General features: G+C 45.2%; 1 protein-coding gene across 1 annotated transcript in view; it reads left to right on the forward strand.

Moving 5' to 3' along the window:
• Positions 1-267: 267 nt before the first annotated feature.
• The window catches only part of DRAM1 (DNA damage regulated autophagy modulator 1), a 66,130-nt gene continuing 40,933 nt past the window's right edge, over positions 268-25,464 (forward strand). The window contains exon 1 of the mRNA XM_044280695.1: positions 268-596. Coding sequence (XP_044136630.1) covers positions 463-596 — 134 coding nt within the window. The 5' untranslated portion in view covers positions 268-462. The remainder of the gene's footprint in view (positions 597-25,464) is intronic.

The following is a 25,464-nucleotide window of genomic DNA, read 5'->3' on the forward strand; positions in this document are numbered from 1 at the left end:
GGCTTAATATAAGTTGTCCACACAATAAATGTACCCATGAAACAGGCATTTTTGTCATTAAATAAGATTTTTTCAGGGTGTCATGTTTTGATTGCTTTAAACAACTGAGATCACTGTGTCTGTATACTGTAGGAAGAGCAGAACTATTACTGGAGGAGGCGTGACTTGTGAAATATTAGTTTCAGAACTGCCGTAAGGTCAGGATCAATGTTAATGTTAAGGCAAACAGAAAATGTTGAAAAAAGGGAAGTATGTGGGAGGCGGCAGCAACATTAAGGTGGCTATGAAACTTCACTGAGATCACGTGAATGGGAATTTGTTCTTAAGAAAATTGAAGGAATGAGTTTTATACGGTTTCTCGTATACCCTTGTACTTTATACTGATTTGTACATAGAGGAAATAGACACTTCCTCCTAGAGCTCAGAGGCTGCTGCAGACCAGCTGCGAAGGAAGACGACCCCATGGTTGTTTGGTGCATGGACGGTGTGGCTGTGCTGCCATGTGTCTTGGTTATTTGGTCCTCTGCTGCATTTATTGCCTCTTACATCTTTGCAGTGCTTGAGGGACATGTGGTGGCTTTTGTACCTTATATAAGGTAAGATGTGATGAAAGGTATAATGGCTTTCTATTAAATGAAATCTGTATTAGTAGATATAGAATTTTTTTTACTTGCACATTTATTATTATTTATTTATTTATGCATTATTACTTCAGGAGAATGATTCCAACTTGCTTTCTGCTTGTGCGAGAAATAACAAAATCTGTGTAATTTTGGAATTTCCATTTTCACTGTCTTTCACTGTATTTCTCAACCGATGTCTGTCACTGGTATAACATTTTGTAGAATTGAATGTCAACATTTATGAGGGCTGGTAGAGGGTTTCCAACCATCCACAAATTTCTGGACCGTACGTAAAAATAGGCCCTTTTTTTTTCCTGTGTCCATAAAAAAAAAGCATGTGTCCGTGATTATTTTTGAGCCTGGTGGTTATTTTGGTGGTAATTATTTTCATTTTACAAAATATGTTGGTAATGAGTTCTCATCGGTATATTGAGGTGTAGACATGTACTACTGTAATCTTTATAATTCATTAAGATTTTCCAATTTATTAGTACATTTTTTTGGATGTCAGTGATTTTGCATTGAGTTTTGCATGTTTGCCATGCTCCAGAAAAAATTAAAATTCTTGACAACCTTGAGCTGGTAGCTGTTGTGTAATGGGGAGCGGGCGACGCGCTTCCCCTCTGCAGCGCCTCCAGCATCCCGCTAGTAAAGAGGAGTGAGGACGCGGCTGGCGTCCTCATCTCCATAGCAACCAGAGGGCGGCGAGGACCCGGCCGAACACGCTTTCTTGGTGTGGCTGGCGTCCTCCATCCCCTAGGCAATGAGCACATGGGGAACTGAGTGCAGATATTGATAATTAGGCACTCAGCTGTTCTGAGTTGCGGGGGATGGGTCATGTGACCCTGGCCACGTCACATGACCCAGGGTAACCTGGTAACAGGTAACCTGCTGGCCACAGGTTGCCTGTGATTGGTCTTTCTACCCTCACTAGCAGTTTCCTATTGTACATTTCTGTGTTCTTGGATTTTGGCTTTGTTTTTGACCTCGACCTTGTGACCTCCCTGGATTTGACCTCCCTCTTGGCTTCTGACTCCGGATTGTGTTTTGACCTTGTTATTGTATTGCTCCCTGTGTACCTGTGTGACCTTCTGGCTTTGACTTTGGCTTGCCTGACTCTGTTACGGTGGGGGTCTGTCATATGGAGTGTACTTCTTTTTTGATTAAAAAAAATGTACGCGTGGAGGTAGTTCTGTGTATACCTTGGCTCCAGGTTCATAATCCAGTCATCAACTGGTCCACGGGTGAATTAGAGAAGTGAGGAGTGAAATGTGATTCATGTTGTCTACCTGTTATTCAGGCTGGAGTCTCTGCAGAGTCAAATGTTAAAGCTGATGCCCTATCCCAGAGTTTTTGTGCCTTTCAGTCTCCTGATACTCCACCAGAACCTATTTTGCTGGCAGGTATCATTGTGGCTTCGGTCTCCTCCGATTTGACGACCGAGATCACTGCGGGACAACACTTGACTCCAGTACAATCTCCTAAAGATGAGTTGTTTGTCCCTGGTCATTTGTGTCTCCGGCTGCTAGGTGAGTGCCACAATTCTGTTTTCAGTGGGCATCCAGGTATTAATGCCACCAAGGAACTAGTGTCCAGGTTTTACTGGTGGCCCTCTTTGTCTAAAGATATCTAGGCATATGTATCCTCCCGTGAAGTTTGTGCCAGGTCCAAGACTCCTAGGTCCCATCCGATGGGTGAGTTACGACCGCTGCCCATTCCTAGTAGACCGTGGTCTCATATTTCCATGGATTTTGTCACCGACCTACCGGTTTCAGAGGTGTGTGGGTAATCAGTTGTGTGGGTAATCAATGACAGATTTAGCAAAATGGTTCATTTCGTCCCTCTGGCAAAATTACCTAATGCTAAGACTCTAGCTTCCCTGTTTGTGGACCATGTAATACCTTTACATGGAATTCCAGAGAATGTAGTTTCGGACAGAGGCGTTCAATTTGTCTCAAAGTTTTGGAGGGTCTTTTGTCATAAATTTATTATCTCTCTGTCTTTTTCTTCGGCCTTTCATCCGGAAACCAACGGTCAAACTGAACGTTTTAATCAGTCTCTTGAACAGTATTTGAGGTGTTACGTCTCCAGTCAAACAACATCTTTGGAGGAAACATTTGTCCTTGGCTGAATTCGCTGACTACAGGTTGCCTGTGATTGGTCTTGCTACCCTCAGTCCTAGCAAGATTCCTATTGTGCATTCCTGTGTTCTTGGACCTCGGCTCTGTTTTTGACCTCAACCTTGTGACCTCCCTGGATTTGACATGATCTCTTGGCTTCTGACTCCGGATTGTGTTTTGACCTTGTTATTCTATTGCTCCCTGTGTACCTGTGTGACCTCCTGGCTTTTACTTTGGCTTGCCTGACTCTGTTACGGTATTCCTCTTAGCTTCGTAGGCCCCTGCACGTATCTAAGCGAGGGACTGCCACCAAGTTGTACGCCGTCGGTTAGGACGGGCCGTGCAAGTAGGCAATATTTATGCTAGAAAATCCCTATACATATTTTTAGGAGTCATATATAACATTGGCTTTTAGTTATTGTTTTTTAATTATGGATATTTGTAGTTATGTATCTGCTGCTGGTGAGTAGTTTCTTCAGTAGGAAGGTGAAGAAAACTGCTCATCAGCAACTCTAGACTTAAGTTACTGCTGATGGAGCTGGTACTGCTCCTGCCCCTTCTCCCACATCCCAGCAGCCATGGCAGTGGAATGTGAGCGCAGAGGGCCCCCCCCCCCCGGCCAGACCTGCGTGAGGATGGGCGATGGTGCACATATGCAGCGGCCAACTAACTACATAGGATGTCTCAAAAGTAGTTCAGTTTGTCCTCCCTCTAAGTGGGTGTAAAAAAGGCCCCCATTTTGAACCGGTGGTGAGGCTGTAAAATGGTGGAGAGCCAGTAGTCATCCCTCTGGCGAATGGTGACAATTTGGCTGTCACTACGCAAGCAAGTGAGCATGCATCAGGCCATTTGCGCAAGTGACTCGGAGGGACTCCCTGCCTCCATCTCCACTGCAAACTGCCATGGTGTGTCTGGGTCCTCTTCCTCATCGCCCTGTAGCTCCTCTGGCTGCTCCTCCTCCTCCTCTCCTGTCACATGTGTAGAAAAACCACCCATTTCTCTACACATTGCTTGTGCTCGAATGTCCTCCTCCTCTAGTTCAGCCCCCACAGGGCTCATGTGGCCGAGAGATGTAGTTGCCATGTTCCAGGACATGAATCAGTGGAATGACGTTGTTCATCCCGTAGTCCTGGCGACTGCCAAATAAAGTGGACTCCTCAAAGGGCCTAAGCAAACGGAAGGTGTCATGCATGAGCTAACATCGAAATTACACAGGGGAGTACCTTTGTCCGCCTGTATCATCAATAAATCGTTTATGGCTTTTCTCTGTTCATATAAACGGTCCAACATATGTAGGGTGGAATTCCAACAGGTGGAAACATTGCATATCAGCCTATGTTGGGTTTCAGCTCAAGGAGGGTGTGCTTTGCGGTGTACGAGTGGCTGAAGTGCATGCAAAGTTTCCTGGCCATTTTCAGGATGTCTTGCAGATGGGCTGAAGACTTCAGGAACCACTTTACAACCAGATTGAACACGTGCGCCATGCAGGGTGCATGGCTCAGCCCTCCTTGAAGCAGCGCCGACAACATTTCCTTCCCTTTGTTGGTCACCATGGTTCCGATTTTGAGTTGTCGAGGAGAAAGCCAGGATTTGATTTCTTGATGAAGGAGCATTTCCTCCCCTGTGTGACTCAGTTCGCCCAGGCAAACTAGGTGCTGAACAGCGTGACACCACTGTGCCCTGCACATGTGGTATACTGGTGGGGCACTGTGAATTGTCCTTGCAGTGGAGGCTGAGGACATGGTGGAGGATGAGGAGGCAGAGGCGGACATTGTCGTAGGACCAACAACGTGAGAACGTGGAGGCGGTGTCACGGCTGTGTCACAATATTGTTGTTGTTCGTCGTGACACGTGTGCAGTGCATGCTGTTTGCCAGGGGCAACGTGTTGTTGTTGCAGCATGTTTTTAGCCTCCTCCTTTCTCCTGTTTTTTTCCCTGTCTTGTACTGGTGGGGTTAACTACCTGGCTGGGTGTGGCCACTAGTGGTTTATATTGCCTGTGGCTTTTAGGATGGAGTCAGTTGTACTCCAGCCTTTGTTTGTGCTGAAGCTTTGCTCCTTTCCAGGGTGTTCCATCTACCCAGTCCTTGAGGGCCACCTAGTGGGACATCGATGTCTCTCCGATGTGTTCCCGTTTTCTCCTTCCCTTCACTATCCGTTTTGTGGTATGGTGTTGTTTATATATGGGTGGGTGTTGTGATGTCTTGTTTGGTGTTCGATGTCTGGTCTGTCTATGGTGTATGCTCAGTCCTGCATGGATGCTAGACATCTCCTTGTGTGTCTGTGCCTTTGGTGAGAGGGCCCCAGGGTTCCCTGGAGGGGGAATTTCAAATTAGTCAGCAGCTCTACCTGGTGCCTTCATGCATCCTGTCCGCATGGGGGTCCAGGCAGTTACTGGTGTGCAGGTTCCTATGTTTGGTGTTTGTACTGTGTCCTGTTTGGTGTGGGGGATCCAATACATATGCATGGGTTGCAGTCGTGTGGCTGCGGCAGGTAAGTGTGTTGTTCTGGTTCTTACCTGCCAATCCAGTAGCTGTTCATGGTCTTCTCCTTTCCCTGCATCTAGGCCGGGAGAGACTCCTGTTCTTCTGTATCTCGGAGACACAGGTTGTCTCACACCCCTTTCATTATCTGTAGGGCTGTTCAAGGATTACTGGGTATGAGTAAAAGAGCACCATGCACATTTGAGACCCAATGTGGGGATTTATGCATCTTGTGCTGACAACTGTAGAGTATCTAGGGTGAAATAATAAATGGAACCCCTGAGAAATGACCCTATATCAAGGTATTTATTGAGGAGTGGTGTGAGCATTTTGACTCCATAGATGTGTTGTAGAAATTAAAGGGTTTCTCTAATATGTTAATATTGATGACCTATGCCGAGGATAGGCCATCATTATTCAAATATCAGAAAACCCTTTTAATTAATTAAGGGGACTGTGCAAAATTTAAACTGCACGTTTTCCACAGATACAGCATTTCAGTGCCCAATATGTGCCCAGCTTGTTCCATCTGAGACACACCACACCTTTTAAATTGTTCAGTAGGCTCTACTGGGTACTGCAATGCCATAAATGTGGACGTAAACTGCTGTTTGGGTATGCTGCAGGGTTGAGAAGGTAAACACCAGCTCTTCTGGCTCTTGCTGTGCAGATTTTTATGGATTGGTTTATGGGTACCATGTTGAACAGCCTCTGAGGCACCAGTACAGCCATTTTCTGAGAACCATACAATTATTTTTCTCTCAATGGAGCTGTGTGAGGGCTTATTTTTTTTTAGATGTTTTTAGATGAGTTGCCATCATCATTGATTTTATTTTGGGGTACATACAACTTTTTGGTCACTTTTATTTAGCTTTTTGGAGAGCAGAATAAACAGCTTTTTGAGTTTTGTTATTGCAACAAGCAGCATGGGGAAAAAATGATGTTATCTTTATTCCGCAGTTCAGTAAGATTACAGTGATACCAATTTTTTTGCAGTTTTTTTATGTTTTACCACTTTTAAACATTTTTGAAAAAAGGATCATGTTTTCACATTGCTATTTTCTGAGAGCCATATTTATTTTTATTTTTCAGCCGATGTCTTGTTTAGGGGCTCATTTTTTGACGGATGAGGTGATGTTTTCATCAGTACACATGAATTTTTGATCGCTCGATATTACACTGAATGGCTGTTTTGACTCAGTTTTTATTATTTTTCTTTATGGCGTTCACCTGATGGGGTGCAGCATGTGATATTTTTATAGAGCAGGCAGTCATGGACAGCAATACCTAATATGTCTATTTTTTTTGTTTAGGTTTATTTTTACACAATGAAAGGATTTTTTAAAGAAAAAATGTTTTTGTGTCACCATTTTCTGGGTGCCATTTTTTTTATTTTTTTGCAGGATTAGGTGATGTTTTCATTGGTACCATTTTGGGGTACATAATACTTTTTGCTCGCTTGATATTGCACTTTTTGTGAGGCATGGTGACCAAAAAATGGCTGTGTTGGCACAGTTGTTTTTTTTGACAACGCTCACCTGAAGGGGTAGAGCATGTGATATTTTATAGAGCCGGTCATAACGGACGCGGCGATACGTGATATATCGTAATATATCGTTTTCTTTTTTACAATTTTAAATTATTTGATTATGGGTAAGGGGCACATTTTTACTTGAAACTTATAAGACACTTTTTTTACTTTTTATTTTTACAATGTGCCTATGTGGCATCCGTAGCTGGCAGGCCTCAAGGCCAATAGTCAGAGAGGTAGCCCCCTCTCTCTGAAAACCCCGTACATGCCGCAGTTAGAATTGACCACAGCATATAAGGAGTTAATATGTCGCCATCAGTGTTTTCACCGATGCTGGCAGATACAGCAGGGTTGTCAGTAACAGCTGGACCCCTGACGCTGGTTTTCATGTACACATACTGTGCTGGAACTCTACGGGTTTAACCAAACCAAGTTCTATTTTCGCCTCATCCGTCCACAAAACATTGTCCTAATAGCCTTCTGGCTTGTCCAGGTGATCTTTAGCAAACTGGAGACAGGCAGCAATGTTCTTTTTGGAAAGAAGTATCTTTCTACTTGCAATCCTGCCATGCACACCATTGTTGTACAGCGTCCTCCTGATGGTGGACTCATGAACACTAAGGCCTCTTTCACATGGGCGTCCTGGATTTTCTCTGAATGCGTCGCGTGTGCCTTGTGGGAAACCCGCGCAAGTAGGCATGCAATTGCAGTCAGTTTTGACTGCGATTGCGTTCCGATGTTCAGTTTTTTCCAGTTTTTTCCAGTTTTGCGCGCGCGTGAGAAAAAACTGAATGTGGTACCCAGACCCGAACCCGGACTTCTTCGGGTTCGGGTTTGGGTTAGGTGTTCTGTAGATTTTATTATTTTCCCTTATAAAATGTGGCTTGAGGGGTTAAAAAAGTAAAAAAAAAACTCACCTCATTCTCTTGTTCGCGCAGCCGGCATGTCTTCTTTCTTCTTCTTTCAGGACCTGCAAAAGATCCTTCTATCTTCATTCAGCAGGATCTGCGCTGACGTCACTGTCCGTCATCAAAGGTCCTTTTGCAGGTCCTGAAAGAAGAAGAAAGAAGACGATGCCGACTGCGCGAACAAGTGGATGAGGTGAGGTAATTATTATTATTATTTTTTAACCCCCTCAATCGACATTTTAGTAAGCATTCTGTATTAAGAATGATATTATTTTCCCTTATAACAGTGTTATAAGGGAAAATAATACAGTGAATTTACTTTAATGGGGTCCGGGGTTGCTCATCCCTATTATCTCCTAGCAACCATGCGTGAAAATCGTACCACATCCGCACTTGCTTGCGGATGCTTGCGATTTTCACGCAGCCCCATTCATTTCTATGGGGACTGCATTGCATGAAAAACACAGAATATAGAACATGCTGCGATTTTCACGTAACGCACAAGTGATAAAAACCAGCGCTCATCTGCACAGCCCCATTGAAGTGAATGGGTTCGGATTCTGTGCGGGTGCAATGCGTTCATCTCACGCATTTCACCTTCGTGGAAAACTCGCCAGTGTTAAAGGGGCCTTATAGTGGTGTAGAACACTGTGCCTTGCAGTAACATGCATAGGGAGTCTGCTTTGGTAGTGAAATAATACTGTGAGTCAGTATTACATGCAGATGGCAGGCATCGCTCTTAGAATCACTGCACCTTTTACTTATTTGGGCCAAAACTGACCAAATAACTCAAGTATGAACTCAGCCTTACAGGTCGATGTTAGCGTCAAAGAAGAAGCGCACTCCTTTTACACCGTCGTCAGCTGATTTTTATTTTGCCACTATTACACAACAAAAAGGGCTTCAAAACATATAACTGCACCACTGAACAGCAAATAAATTTTACTTTTGCCACTAATTCATGCCACAAAAGGCTTTACAACATATAACTGCACTGCTGAACGGCAAATATATTTTTCTTTTGCCACTAATACATGCCACAAAAGGTTTTAGAACATATAACTGCACCGCTGAACGGCAAATATATTTTTATTTTGCCCCTATTACATGACAAAATGGACTTTAGAACATATAACTGCACTGCTGAACGGCAAATATATTTTACTTTTTCCACTTATACACGCCACAAAAGGCTTTAGAGCATATAACAGCCTGTGATATTAACAAAACCAGCAGTATTTATGAAAATAATATAATGTCCTTAAGGGCTTGTTCACACGACCGTGTGAAGCCCGTGCCCGTGCTGTGGACCGCATGGGGATCGCGTACCCATTCACTTGAATGGATCCGCGATCTGTCCGTTCCGCAAAAAGATAGAGCATGTTCTCCGGATTTGCGGACCCCTTGAAGTGAATGGGTCTGCATCCGTGATACGGAATGCACACGGAACGGTGCCCATGTATTGCAGATCTGCAAATGCAGTCCGCAATACGGCAACGGGCAGCACACGTTCATGTGAATGAGCCCTTAGGAAGAATGAGAAGAGGAATTGTGAACAGTTGACAAGGCCTGGGCCTGCGCATTTGCTAGCTGTTGCCTGCTGTATTATACAGCTGGTACCCTGCTCTCACTGCCAGGATCAGAGTTCACCCCTTAGATGCATCCATTCTTTGGTGCTTTAGCAAGTGATAAAACTCCCTCTATCATTCGACTGGCACCTCATGATGAATGCAATCTAAGATTAATATCCCCCACTGACTGTGCCCCGTTAGAATAGTGATGTCCCCCATTATGTCTTGTTATAATAGTATTCACCCTCACTGTGCCGTTATGATAGTAATATTGTGCCCTGATATATAGTAATGTCCCCAATTATGCCCTGTTATAGTAATGAATACCCTTTGCCACAATAATAATAACAGAAAAAAACTGAAACTCGCCCAGCACCTTTCCCACAAAAAGTATCCACTTCCTCCTGCTTGCTGTGAGCTATCCAGCAGCAGTGACATCATCATGCTGCCTGATGTCTTCTAGATGCTCCTGACCTCCAGGCAGCGGAACCTCTGGGCATCTGGTAAGCCACAGGCCTTAAGGAACCTATTAGGGTACAGCCACGCTCAGGTTTCTTCATGTATTTTGGAAGCCAAAATCAGGAATAGATTGTAAAAGGAGAGAAAGGTGAGCTTTGACGACTGTTCACATAGTGCGGGTGCTGTGTGGCGGCCATTGTTGCTTTGGTGCTGTACTGGTGGGTTGATGGGGTCCTGCCGCCTGCTGGTGCGGTGCCGCGGCGCCGGTGGTCGTCGGGCAGTGCCACGCCAAAGTTAGGGTAGGTTCCCACTCGAGGAGGCAACCTTGTTGTGGTGAGTGGGCCAATGCTTTTTGATCAAAATGTATACTAATGCCCATATATAGCATGCAGCATAGGGGGCGGTATTCTAGGAAATGCACAGAGAAGCGATGTTTATTATGCTGAGAAGCAATTAGATCAAAGCATAGCATGAGGAGGTGTGATGCAGATTCACTCTAATTTTTGGATACAAAAAGAGAGAAAGTATTAAAGGGGTTTTCCGATATTTAATTCCAGAGGATAGGTCATCAGTATCTGATCGGTGGTGGTTTGACACCCAGGACCCCGCCGATCAGCTGTTTGAGAAGGCAAAGGTGCTTGTAGTAGCACCACAGCCTTCTCGCTGCTTTACCTAGGGCAAATGACGACATGTTCATCGGTCAGATGGCCTAGGACCAGCTCAGCCCCATAGAAGTGAATGGGGCTGAGTTGCAATACCAAGCACAGCCGCTGTACAATGTACCGCACTGTGCTTGGTAAGCTGTGAGAAGGCCGTGGTGGTCTTCTCAAACAGGTCATCGGTATTAAAATCTCGGAAAACCATTTTAAGGACAGATATTACTTCTCCTCTTTAATTCACTTTCAAAACTGCATCAGGATTCCTTAAATTGTGCCCATATCCTTTTGTTTGCTTGCTTCTTAAATCTATGAGGCATGCATCACACAGTACACTGAGGATTTTGCACTGTGCTGATTTATGAGCAGTTGTGGCCCGGTTGATGGCATAGAAGATCCTTTTAATTCTCTTTTGCCCTCTTATATCAAGATGATTCAAATCACAGGAATGTTGTTATGTGAATGCTGTGTGTCTGACACAGCATTCCCAGGAAAGTTTTGAAATTGATTGGCATGAATGTTCTGGTCTGATTCTGAAGCAATTGAGGCTATGTGCTTGGTGCTAATAATTACATTCTTACACAGATTACTCCTTACAATTATTTCTGCCTATTATCTAATGCTGCATTTTCTTCCTGCAGTTTTCTACTTTGGGCCCTGATATTCATCCATTCTTTGGTGCTTTAGCAAGTGATAAAACTCAGCGTGTTTGACCTGGTTCTCCTGATCAAATTGCCAAGCTGGGTTGCAGAACTGGTTGTTGGCTGAATCCCATCCCAGTTATCGTGTTGCTTCCCTCCACCATTCATTGAACAGTCCTCTATTTCTCGCCTACCTCTGCAAAGTGGGTTGATGTGATGTAATGATGTCACAGTACCTATGAAGCTGGACTGCCCAGGCCACAACCTGGGAAAAGTCTGTGGCCTTCAACTATGTGTTTCATGTGAAAGCAAGGACATCTAAGAAAAACTGTTAGAACAAGGAACCAAATATAGGTATTCAAATAAGCATTATAAGGAAGTATTCCTGTGTGCACTTTGAGGAACTATTCATTTGGTTATTTTACAATGATCTTACCCATCGTCATTGTGTAAAATATTTGACATTAATCATATAGGAACTATGTACAAACCGGATTCCCAAAAAGTTGGGACACTATACAAATCGTGAATAAAAACTGAATGCAATGATGTGGAGGTGCCAACTTCTAATATTTTATTCAGAATAGAACATAAATCACGGAACTAAAGTTTAAACTGAGAAAATGTACCATTTTAAGGGAAAAATATCTTGAATCAGAATTTCATGGTGTCAACAAATCCCCAAAAAGTTGGGACAAGGCCATTTTCACCACTGTGTGGCATCTCCCCTTCTTCTTACAACACTCAACAGACGTCTGGGGACCGAGGAGACCAGTTTCTCAAGTTTAGAATTAGGAATGCTCTCCCATTCTTGTCTAATACAGGCCTCTAACTGTTCAATTGACTTGGGCCTTCTTTGTTGCTTCTTCCTCTTTATGATGCGCCAAATGTTCTCTATAGGTGAAAGATCTGGACTGCAGACTGGCCATTTCAGTACCCGGATCCTTCTCCTACGCAGCCATGATGTTGTGATTGATGCAGAATGTGGCCTGGCATTATCTTGTTGAAAAATGCAGGGTCTTCCCTGAAAGAGATGACGTCTGGATGGGAGCATATGTTGTTCTAGAACCTGAATATATTTTTCTGCATTGATGGTGCCTTTCCAGACATGCAAGCTGCCCATGCCACACGCACTCATGCAACCCCATACCATCAGAGATGCAGGCTTCTGAACTGAGCGTTGATAACAACTTGGGTTGTCCTTGTCCTCTTTTGTCCGGATGACATGGCGTCCCAGATTTCCAAAAAGAACTTCGAATCGTGACTCGTCTGACCACAGAACAGTCTTCCATTTTGCCACACTCCATTTTAAATGATCCCTGGCCCAGTGAAAACGCCTGAGCTTGTGGATCTTGCTTAGAAATGGCTTCTTCTTTGCACTGTAGAGTTTCAGCTGGCAACGGCGGATGGCATGGTGGATTGTGTTCACTGACAATGGTTTCTGGAAGTATTCCTGAGCCCATTCTGTGATTTCCTTTACAGTAGCATTCCTGTTTGTGGTGCAGTGTCGTTTAAGGGCCCGGAGATCATGGGCATCCAGTATGGTTTTACGGCCTTGACCCTTACGCACTGAGATTGTTCCAGATTCTCAGAATCTTCGGATGATGTTATGCATAGTTGATGATGATAGATGCAAAGTCTTTGCAATTTTTCGCTGGGTAACACCTTTTTGATATTGCTCCACTATCTTTCTGCACAACATTGTGGGAATTGGTGATCCTCTACCCATCTTGGCTTCTGAGAGACACTGCCACTCTGAGAAGCTCTTTTTATACCCAATCATGTTGCCAACTGACCTAATTAGTGTTAATTGGTCTTCCAGCTCTTCGTTATGCTCAAATTTACTTTTTCCAGCCTCTTATTGCTACTTGTCCCAACTTTTTGGGGATTTGTTGACACGGTGAAAATTTGAATCAACGTATTTTTCCTTTAAAATGATACATTTACTCGGATTAAACGTTTGATCTGTCATCTACGTTCTATTACAAATAAAATATTGACATTTGCCATCTCCACATCATTGCATTCAGTTTTTATTCACAATTTGTTTAGTGTCCCAACTTTTTTGGAATCCGGTTTGTACAACATTAATATTGTTATTGTATCATGCTAGCCCCATGTGCTTATCTCTGCATTCCTCTGTATGTAAACCACACATAATAATAATCTAAGGTCAGTATATGGGGAATTTGCTGAAATCACAACGTTAAACCATCCCTTGCTCCCCTGAAACCCAAAATACTGTATCATATGGATGTCACAGATGGCCAGTTACAATAAGTATGTATAATCCAGCTTCATTTCTATTTCTGTCTAGCTAAATGTAGCTTTATTCTGATGATGGAACCACAGACTGACAAGTACGAAATTATATATTTGTGCTAACATTCAATGTTGGGCTGGGGTTCCTTGGGCCCACCAGAGAAAATTATTCTATGGGCCCAACCACTGTATCATCAGTAAAGTCTATTAGGTTTTTAATTCAAAGAAATATACACTCACCTAAAGAATTATTAGGAACACCATACTAATACGGTGTTGGACCCCCTTTTGCCTTCAGAACTGCCTTAATTCTACTTGGCATTGATTCAACAAGGTGCTGATAGCATTCTTTAGAAATGTTGGCCCATATTGATCGGATAGCATCTTGCAGTTGATGGAGATTTGAGGGATGCACATCCAGTGCACGAAGCTCCCGTTCCACCACATCCCAAAGATGCTCTATTGGGTTGAGATCTGGTGACTGTGGGGGCCATTTTAGTACAGTGAACTCATTGTCATGTTCAAGAAACCATTTTTCCAGGCTTCAACAGTCCAATTATGGTGAGCTCGTGCAAATTGTAGCCTCTTTTTCCTATTTGTAGTGGAGATGAGTGGTACCCGGTGGGGTCTTCTGCTGTTGTAGCCCATCTGCCTCAATGTCGTGTGTGTTGTGGCTTCACAAATGCTTTGCTGCATACCTCGGTTGTAACGAGTGGTTATTTCAGTCAACGTTGCTCTTCTATAAGCTTTAATCAGTTGGCCCATTCTCCTCTGACCTCTAACATCAACAAGGCATTTTCGCCCACAGGACTGCCGCATACTGGATGTTTTTCCCTTTTCACACCATTCTTTGTAATCCCTAGAAATGGTTGTGCGTGAAAATCCCAGTAACTGAGCAGATTGTGAAATACTCAGACCGGCCCGTCTGGCACCAACAACCATGCCACGCTCAAAGTTGCTTAAATCACCTTTCTTTCCCATTCTGACAATCAGTTTGGAGTTCAGGAGATTGTCTTGACCAGGACCACAACCCTACATGCATTGAAGCAACTGCCATGTGATTGGTTGACTAGATAATCGCATTAATGAGAAATAGAACAGGTGTTCCTAATAATTCTTTAGGTGAGTGGACACTAATAGCACAAGACTGGCTCCAAAGGCAGTCCTGAATGTTTATTTTTTCTCCTGGTCCTTTGGGTCCCACTATGGTATGAGAACCTGGAAGATCCTCTGGTACTTTGGTGGGCCAGTCCGATGCGGTTAACACTGCATAATTCTGGTGACTGGCTTTTACATTGCTCTCTAGACTAGTAAAGATACCCTTGATCCTCTCATTGGTCAGCTGGAGTTCAGAGATAATACCTTCCATATAGTCATGAGCAAATTTTTTTAATTTGATTTAGATCAGATTAGGAGGAATTGGTGGGGCGATTTGGGTTAGAATAAATTTGATGGGAATCATAAGTGCTCCACTGAAAGGTTGTGGATGACATTCTGGGGTCTCCTAGGACTGTATGCAACTCATGCCTAGCCAGTATTAGTAATGTTACAGAGACATACAAACCGGATTCCAAAAAAGTTGGGACACTATACAAATCGTGAATAAAAACTGAATGCAATGATGTGGAGGTGCCAACTTCTAATATTTTATTCAGAATAGAACATAAATCACGGAACTAAAGTTTAAACTGAGAAAATGTACCATTTTAAGGGAAAAATATCTTGAATAAGAATTTCATGGTGTCAACAAATCCCCAAAAAGTTGGGACAAGGCCATTTTCACCACTGTGTGGCATCTCCCCTTCTTCTTACAACACTCAACAGACGTCTGGGGACCGAGGAGACCAGTTTCTCAAGTTTAGAAATAGGAATGCTCTCCCATTCTTATCTAATACAGGCCTCTAACTGTTCAATCGTCTTGGGCCTTCTTTGTTGCACCTTCCTCTTTATGATGCACCAAATCTTCTCTATAGGTGAAAGATCTGGACTGCAGACTGGCCATTTCAGTACCCGGATCCTTCTCCTACGCAGCCATGATGTTGTGATTGCTGCAGAATGTGGCCTGGAATTATCTTGTTGAAAAATGCAGGGTCTTCCCTGAAAGAGATGACGTCTGGATGGGAGCATATGTTGTTCTAGAACCTGAATATATTTTTCTGCATTGATGGTGCCTTTCCAGACATGCAAGCTGCCCATGCCACATGCATTCATGCAACCCCATACCATCAGAGATGCAGGCTTCTGAACTGAGCGTTGATAACAACTTGGGTTGTCCTTGTCCTCTTTGGTCTGGATGACATGGTGTTCCAGATTTCCAAAAAGAACTTCGAATCGTGACTCGTCTGACCACAGAACAGTCTTCCATTTTGCCACACTCCAATGATCCCTGGCCCAGTGAAAATGCCTGAGCCTGTGGATCTTGCTTAGAAATGGCTTCTTCTTTGCACTGTAGAGTTTCAGCTGGCAACAGCGGATGGCATGGTGGATTGTGTTCACTGACAATGATTTCTGGAAGTATTCCTGAGCCCATTCTGTGATTTCCTTTACAGTAGAATTCCTGTTTGTGGTGCAGTGTCATTTAAGGGCCCGGAGATCATGGGCATCCAGTATGGTTTTACGGCCTTGACCCTTACGCACAGAGATTGTTCCAGATTCTCTGAATCTTCGGATGATGTTATGCACAGTTGATGATGATAGATGCAAAGTCTTTGCACTTTTTCGCTGGGTAACACCTTTCTGATATTGCTCCACTATCTTTCTGCACAACATTGTGGGAATTGGTGATCCTCTACCCATCTTGGCTTCTGAGAGACATTGCCACTCTGAGAAGCTCTTTTTATACCCAATCATGTTGCCAATTGACCTAATTAGTGTTAATTGGTCTTCCAGCTCTTCGTTATGCTCAAATTTACTTTTTCCAGCCTCTTATTGCTACTTGTCCCAACTTTTTGGGGATTTGTTGACACGGTGAAAATTTGAATCAACGTATTTTTCCTTTAAAATGATACATTTACTCGGATTAAACGTTTGATCTGTCATCTACGTTCTATTACAAGTGGAAGGCTGAAGAGTCAGCCTGAATTTGTGGGAGGGGCATATTACCTTCTTAAGCCCCAGCCTCCAGCTCCTCAGGGCGCTTCTGTTCACATTCTGGATAGGGAGTCGCCTGCTCTGGTGCTGCATCTGTGCATGTTGTGAGTAGCTTTCATCTGGTTCGGTTCGGTTCGTTTGGTTTCGTTTTCATACGCTGCGGTCACGTCTTCAGGAGAGGTAATTTTGCGCAAACAATGCGCCACAAGGGCTCCATCAGCCGCGGTCACGTACTCCCGGCTCCCCGAGTTGGCATGCGTTCCAGCGTGGAACGCGTGCCAATTCTCATGTCCGCACCAAATTGCTTCTTGTCTCCTTCCTTGGTTCCCTCCCTGTGTTCCCCTCCAACTTCCTCCCGAGATAGCAGGGGGGGCAGGGTCTGGCCCGCAGATCCCCCTCTCCACACGGCCTCCCCGTCCTCACCTCAGGCCCCACTGCAAGCCGGCGTGCGTTCCAGCGTGGAGCGCACGCCGGAAATCCGCCGCAAGGCATGGGCCGGGTCACGTGGTCGGCGTGCGTTCCGGCTTGGAGCGCACGCCGGAGTCCCTCGGCCGGGTCTGGGCCTGGTCGCGTGTGCGGCGTGCGTTCCAGCTTGGAGTGCTTCCGTCAGGCCTGGGCCCATAAATGTACATCAGAAACCCTGTCAAAGTTAAAATCACTATGCACCATGACTCTTTTGTTAAGGGAATTAAGCTCTAATTGTTGGGTCATTTTTCCTGTGGATCCTTCTTCATGATAGACAGGCTATCAGCAGATGTTTGTTTATAGTATATATATTCATAGTGTAGAATGATGTCACAGAAGCTTGTGTCTATACTGCTGAAATCTGGATCCTGGTGAATATATTTTATTGTATTTAGTGTTCCCATTAGGTCTACGGCCAAAGCAGGGGTATCTAGCCCCCGGGCAACGTCAGGCCATGCCCTCAAAAAAAAAAAAAAAAAAAATTCAAAAAAAAATAAATATATATATATATATATATATATATATATATATATATTGTGGGGGTTTGCTCTGGTAGGCAGATGATAGCGGTGGCAGTATAGAGGCTCAGGAGACAGGCTTTGTGTCCAAACCGTGCTCTTTTATTCACTCCAGTGCATCACATCAAAACTGTGCAATTCAACACAACAGCAATGTCCATAAACCCCCACCTCCCACAAAGGATCCCCAAACGCTGCAGGCGTCTTGGTGCCTGTTCACACAGTCTCTCACATCCGTGGTCAATACTACACCTTGTCATGGGGTGGGTTTGTCCAAGTTCATGCAAGTTAGACAGGCCACGTGTCGGCCTGGACAAGGGATTGGCTCCGGCCACAGGATCCCCTTCTTTTGGTCCTTTGCTGAGCCTGCAGCAATTGGGCAGTCCTTGGTAGACGAGCGGACTACAGCGCTCAGCCCGACCGAGCGATCAGCCTCCCATACAGCTTCCTGCAGTGAGACAGGAGACCACACTTCATCAGCAGCCCCACAGTCAGTGAGCATCAAACCTATATTCACAGCCCTGGGTGTAGCAGGCAGACCACACCCAGCAAGCATAGTGAAGGATTAACTCCTTCCCTACCCAACTAAGGCCAGAGATAACCAACCTGCCAGGATCAGTGTAGACTGACACCAACAACTGAAACCTGTCCACCCGTGGTGGTCCGTGGGGAACAGACACCCACCCTGCTCTTACTCCACCAGGGCCACGACCCCCGGTGGTACGTATCTTCCATCCACTACCACTCCAGACATTCTCTTACAATATATAAAAAAATAATAATAATAATTTATATAATAAAATTTTATTTTATTGTATAAAGAAATTTAAATAGATCTACAAGTTAATCGGTAGGTTCCAATCTCCAGCCATTTCATACGCACTCCCGCCGTGCGGGAGCGAGGCAGTCATCCTTGGTTCCTCATTCCGCTGGGCTGGAAGGGACCAGGTTAGCACGGGTTAAAAAAAAAAAAAAAAAAAAAATCGGGGGTCTCACCACAAGTAGTCCAGGCCATCATTACTCGCCATACCCATTCAGCGGTCACCATACGCTCACCGCAGTCTTCTACTCTATGGGCGACAGTGCCACATGTTATATATCTATGCTTCACGTGATATACTGCTGTCTCATCTACTACCTACTTCTGCCTCCTGGATCGCCCAGGCACGCACCTACCTCTGCCTCCTGGATCGCCCAGGCACGCACCTACCTCTGCCTCCTGGATCGCCCAGGCACGCACCTACCTCTGCCTCCTGGATCGCCCAGGCACGCACCTACCTCTGCCTCCTGGATCGCCCAGGCACGCACCTACCTCTGCCTCCTGGATCGCCCAGGCACGCACCTACCTCTGCCTCCTGGATCGCCCAGGCACGCACCTACCTCTGCCTCCTGGATCGCCCAGGCACGCACCTACCTCTGCCTCCTGGATCGCCCAGGCACGCACCTACCTCTGCCTCCTGGATCGCCCAGGCACGCACCTACCTCTGCCTCCTGGATCGCCCAGGCACGCACCTACCTCTGCCTCCTGGATCGCCCAGGCACGCACCTACCTCTGCCTCCTGGATCGCCCAGGCCCATACCTACCTCTGTCTCCTGGTTCGCCCAGGCCCATACCTACCTCTGTCTCCTGGTTCGTCCAGGCCCATACCTACCTCTGTCTCCTGGTTCGTCCAGGCCCATACCTACCTCTGTCTCCTGGTTCGTCCAGGCCCATACCTACCTCTGTCTCCTGGTTCGTCCAGGCCCATACCTACCTCTGTCTCCTGGTTCGTCCAGGCCCATACCTACCTCTGTCTCCTGGTTCGTCCAGGCCCATACCTACCTCTGTCTCCTGGTTCGTCCAGGCCCATACCTACCTCTGTCTCCTGGTTCGTCCAGGCTCATACCTACCTCTGTCTCCTGGTTCGTCCAGGCTCATACCTACCTCTGTCTCCTGGTTCGTCCAGGCTCATACCTACCTCTGTCTCCTGGTTCGTCCAGGCTCATACCTACCTCTGTCTCCTGGTTCATCCAGGCTCATACCTACCTCTGTCTCCTGGTTCGTCCAGGCTCATACCTACCTCTGCCTCCTGGTTCGTCCAGGCACGCACCTTCTTCTGTCTCCTGGTTCGCCCAGGCTCATTCCTACCTCTGCCTCCTGGTTCACCCAGGCCTGTCATCCTCCCCGAAAGGTGTAGGTAAGCTCAGGATTCAATGTATTTGCCTGAATCGCTCAGGTTCCATGCGTCTGCCTGGAACGCTCGGGGGTTTCTCAGCAGGGTCCGGCTGGTTCCTGGTTACCCGGTTCGTGTCCGGCACGTCTGGATTTCTGTTTCCCACAGGTCTTGTTGCATGCAGCGCGACTTCGGGCCCTGATTCTGGCAGTTCAGGGTCATCCAGCAGTTGGCCATGATGCCCAGGCTGCATCCTGGTTCTCCGTCGCTTCATTCCAGTGCCACCAGATCACACCTCTCTCCGGGTCTCGTACCAACGCTAGTTTATTTCAGGTAAGCAGGGCCTCAGGCCACCGGAATTTCGATCCTTCCTCAATTGTGTCACAGGGCGTCTCCGTGTCTGGTTATTCCACTGTGCCAGGTTTCAGGTAAGTTCGAGCCGGGTGGCGGCTTTACGCACCTCCATAAAAAAAATAAAAAAAATATATATAAAAAAAAAAGGGGGGAAATATGTATATATTTTTGGGGGGGTTTCCGGGGAGGGGGGGAGGGGGGGGGGGTTTCTGACGCACCCCAGGTCTCATTTCCCTGAATCGCTTGGGTTTTATGTATTCCCCTGAATCGCTCAGGTTTTACGTATTTTCCCTGAAATCACTCAGGTCATGTATTTCCCTGAATCGCTCAGGTTTGTATTTTCCTGTCTCTTCAGGTTGTCGGTATTTCCAGGGTGTATGTATTAATTTTACAGGCTATAGCTACTAGAGAGATCGTTGATCCAGGGAGTTATTCTGATTGCCTGATTGGAGTCGGGAAGGAATTTTTATTCCCCTGAAATGAGGAAAATTGGCTTCTACCTCACAGGGGTTTTTTGCCTTCCTCTGGATCAACTTGCAGGATGACAGGCCGAACTGGATGGACAAATGTCTTTTTCGGCCTTATGTACTATGTTATTATGTTACTATGTATTTTCCTGATTCACTCAGGTCACGTATTTCCCTGAAATCGCTCAGGTCTTATTTCCCACAGGTTGTTCGCATTTGCCTGAATCGGTCAGGATCCAATATATTTGCCTGAAACGCTCAGAGGTTTTCCCGTACCATCAGGAAACTACCAAGCCGGCGTCAAGGTTTCCAAAGTTTTTCAAGGTCCCACCCGCAGGTGGCTTGAACGATGTCTCCTACACCCTGGCGTTCATAGCCCACTGTCACTGCAAATCTCAGGCTGTCATTTAACACCATCAAGCTGTACCTAGCGGGGAGACAGCACTGCGCCATGCGGGTAGGTGGCGCGCAGCCTGTCTCCGGTGAGATGTTTGGGCGACTCTCGTCCGCGCTGGATGGATTTCCTTTTTGGCCACTCTCCTAGTTTGATTGTTAGGGCAGCCGTGTATCTCGGGTTTTGCGGGTTCCTCGGGCCAGGTGAGTTCACCAGCACCTCCCCTAAACGTTAGGGGTTGCCGGTGCGACAGTTGTCCTGGGCCCATGACCTTTGTGGCCTCTGGCTCCCTTCCACGAAGGCCAATCAGCATGGACCATCCTCGGAGGTCAGGTTTTAAAACCTCCAACGATTGGTGCCCAGTCATGGTCCCCCGTCAATTGCTGGCCCCGTTGCAATGGCCTCCCCAGAGGCCCCGCTGCTTCCTTGGCGTTGGGGGCCCCTGTCATCAATCCAGTTTTGTGGCCCACATCATAACGCTGGCCTCAGGTCTCGGTCGTAACCCGCTGGCCACCACGGGACACTCGCTCTGAACTGGAGCTGCGCCCTCAGCATCGAAAACGGGGTCTCGGCGCACGGGTTAAATGCTTGGGTAGGTGGCGCTCTTCTTGCTTCACGAGATACATCCCGAACCCGCATGTTGAGATTTCCCAGGCATTTTGTAATCTTGCTCTCTGGGTGGTTTTGAAGGCTTTTGGTCACTACTCTGCTCTCCTCGTTTATTTTTGCCCACTACTAGGCTTACCCTCGCTCCTGGCTTCCGGCACAACACAGCCAGCTAGGTCAGGGGAAGCGCTTCACCCACTCATCACAGTTAAGCCTCTCCCATAAGTGGAAGGCTGAAAAGTCAGCCTGAATTTGTGGGAGGGGCATATTACCTTCTTAAGCCCCAGCCTCCAGCTCCTCAGGGCGCTTCTGTTCACACCCACCCACCCCCCCTGTTCTCAAACACTCCCTTTTAGGGTATGCCCACTACTAGGCTTACCCTCGCTCCTGGCTTCCGGCACAACACAGCCAGCTAGGTCAGGGGAAGCGCTTCACCCACTCATCACAGTTAAGCCTCTCCCATAAATAAAATATTGACATTTGCCATCTCCACATCATTGCATTCAGTTTTAATTCACAATTTGTTTAGTGTCCCAACTTTTTTGGAACCCGGTTTGTATATGGCTATGGGTAAATGCATGGTAGCTGGTGGTAATAAACAGCTTCTTTATAAACAAACTGCACTGTAGGATTTTTTAATGTTTTGAAAAAACATGGTCCAAAATGTTTGCTTTTTGGCGGCAATTGCCTGTCACTATGTGTATACACACACACACACACACACAAAGATCACCTGGGGTCATGTGATCCTCCTTCTTTGTCTTTCCTGTGTTCTGATTTGTAAAATAACTAATGCCATTTTGAGAAATTCAACCAAAATGAAGGGCCAAAAATTCAGTTTTGACCCAAATTTCAGTTCAGTTCTAATTTGATTTGTTTCTATATCAATAATGAGTATTTGATTGGATGGTGTTCAAGGACAATTGCTCCATAGTTGTTTGAAGTCACCAGTATGTTTTGAAAAATGACCAAATTGGATGAACACTAAGGATATGATAGTAGTAAAGTGAGAGAAACAATGTTGAAATGTTAGGTCCAAGCAGAGAGGCAAAGCAGTCATCAGTAATGGTGGTCATAGCTCCTTCTGAGAAATATAGCTAGTAATATCTTTAGTTTGTGTACTCTGTTTATCTACCCTGCACTTTCACTGCTGCACTTTATGAATGAGGAAATTATTGTGACAATCTTGTGGTTGTCCTGCATCAAGATAACCGTTTTCAATCAGTAGATAACATTTTTGGTCTTCCGTTTAGTGATTTAAGGCGCTTTTATTAGCATGTGGTTGATGATAAAGCTATGTCTATGCTGATAATAATATGAGAGTTCTTATTACAATCAGTTGATCACTGTGTACTGGCGTCAGAGACATCTGGCAAACATCTCATTTAGGCAGGGAATGTTTCCAATCAGCTCCACAAGAACCACTGATAGTTAGTGGCTAGAAAGACGCTGTCCAGATAAGATAGCCCCCACAATGGGTTGCAACACGTTTTCCTTGAGTGATAACTAAGGTGTGTGGGTTGTAAGTGAAGGTTGGTTTCTGAATTATACCAAACTACAGTTAGAACTTCACAACAGCTGCAAGCACTACGGACCTACAGTAAATGAGAAGCATGTTATGCGGCGCCCCAATGGGTATGGATTGAGCACTTAAAGGGGTTGTCCGGGTTCAGAGCTGAACCCGGACATATCCCCATTTTCACCCTCCTGCCTTGAGCATCGGAGCAGTTGCCCTAGCCTGTAAAACGGCAAAACTATATGCTGTACCCCACAGTGAAGAAACTTGTGGCTACCATGATTTTACATTTTTTCCTTGTTTTGTTATGTATACTATGAAAGGATATGTAAACTAATGGTGGCCTGATAGTCGGGCAGCTTATTGGGGCCAAATGTTCCTGCAAACGCTTGCTTCCAACAAGCCAATCACCTGATGAATGAGCGAAACGCTCAATCATCAGGTCAAACTGTTTGTTCCCGCGAGCAGGCAAATTATCGTTTCTGGACAGCAGATCATACTTTTAAAGCAGCGCTCTGCTACCTAGAAACAATGCAGCTGTATGAGAATGAGTGATCACGATAGCATGGGTTGCATCATAGTGCTTCTGAGCCAAGGTGCCATTTATAAAACCAAAATCACAGAAAATATTACACTATAGATGTAAACATTATATATAGACTAAGCCCTCATTCTGATATGCTAAAATGTGAGACTCTCAGCCAATATATTTTGCTTTGTTCCATTCAGCCAACACTGCACAGCACCTGCCTGCTGGGGAGTGTACAGGCCAAGGAATGGTGGAGCAAGGTGCTGTTGGCTCCCTACTTCACCATTGCATTGAACATACTGCCTCCCTCATGGGACTGCTCTTTAAATCTGGGACTGTCCCTCCTGATCTGGTACAGTTTGGAGGTATGTCTACAACAACTGAACTGAATTTGGAGTAACATACTTTCATTTTGGCCCGATAAGTTTTAACTATATTGAGATAGTGAAGGGCCGCTGTTGGGAAATCAAATTTCTTGGGAGCCAGTTTATAGATTTTGTTCAGAAGTTAGAACTAATCAAACGTACAAAATATTTCCATGGTCAAGATAGCAAGACCTCTGACAGGTCAGTGTTTTAATGGTCTGAACAAAGGTAAAGTATATAGAAGCATCAGGGTAATGACAATGGCAGGTAGCTGAAATGTGTCTACAGAGAGTGGAGAAATGCTGAAAATTATGATACAGTTGCAAAAAAAGTATGTGAACCCTTTGGAATGATATGGATTTCTGCACAAATTGGTCATAAAATGTGTTCTGATTTTCATCACAATAGACAATCACAGTCTGCTTAAACTAATAACACACAAATAATTAAATGTTACCATGTTTTTATTGAACACACCATGTAAACATTCACAGTGCAGGTGTAAAAAGTATGTGAACCCCTAGACTAATGACATCTCCAAGAGCTAATTGGAGTGAGGTGTCAGCCAACTGGAGTCCAATCAATGAGATGAGATTGGAGGTGTTGGTTACAGCTCCCCTGTCCTATAAAAAACACACACCAGTTCTGGGTTTGCTTTCCACAAGAAGCATTGCTGGATGTGAATGATATCTCGCACAAAAGAGCTCTCAGAAGACCTACAATTAAGAATTGTTGACTTGCTGGAAAGGGTTATAAAAGTATCTCCAAAAGCCTTGCTGTTCATCAGTCCACGGTAAGACAAATTGTCTATAAATGGAGAAAGTTCAGCACTGCTGCTACTCTCCCAAGGAGTGGCCATCCTGTAAAGATGACTGCAAGAGCACAGCGCAGACTGCTCAATGAGGTGAAGAAGAATCCTAGAGTGTCAGCTAAAGACTTACAAAAGTCTCTGGCATATGCTAACATCCCTGTTAGCAAATCTACAATACGTAAAACACTAAACAAGAATGGATTTCATGGTAGGATACCACAGAGGAAGCCACTGCTGTCCATAAAAACCATTGCTGCACATTTACAGTTTGCACAAGAGCACCTGGATGTTCCGCAGCAGTACTGGAAAAATATTCTGTGGACAGATAAAAGCAAAGTTGAGTTGTTTGGAAGAAACACACAACACTATGTGTGGAAAAAAGGGGCACAGCACACCAACATCAAAACCTCATCCCAACTGTGTGGTGGGGGCATCATGGTTTGGGGCTGCTTTGCTGCATCACGGCCTGTATGGATTGCTATCATCGAAGCAAAAATGAATTCCCAAGTTTATCAAGACATTTTGCAGGAGAACCTAAGGCCATCTGTCCACCAGCTGAAGCTCAACAGAAGATAGGTGTTGCAACAGGACAACAACCCAAAGCATAGAAGTAAATCAACAACAGAATGGCTTAAACAGAACAAAATATGCTTTCTGGAGTGGCCCAGTCAGAGTCCTGACCTCAACCCGATTGAGATGCTGTGGCATGACCTCAAGAAAGCGATTCACACCAGACATCTCAAGAATATTGCTGAACTGAAACAGTTCTGTAAAAAGGAATGGTCAAGAATTACTCCTGACCGTTGTGCACGTCTGATCTGCAACTACAGGAAAAGTTTGGTTGAAGTTATTGCTGCCAAAGGAGGTTCAACCAGTTATTAAATCCAAGGGTTCACATACGTTTTCCACCTGCACTGTGAATGTTTACATGGTGTGTTCAATA

The sequence above is a fragment of the Bufo gargarizans genome, chromosome 2 (genome assembly GCF_014858855.1).
Source record: "Bufo gargarizans isolate SCDJY-AF-19 chromosome 2, ASM1485885v1, whole genome shotgun sequence".
NCBI classification, from domain to species: Eukaryota; Metazoa; Chordata; class Amphibia; order Anura; family Bufonidae; genus Bufo; species Bufo gargarizans.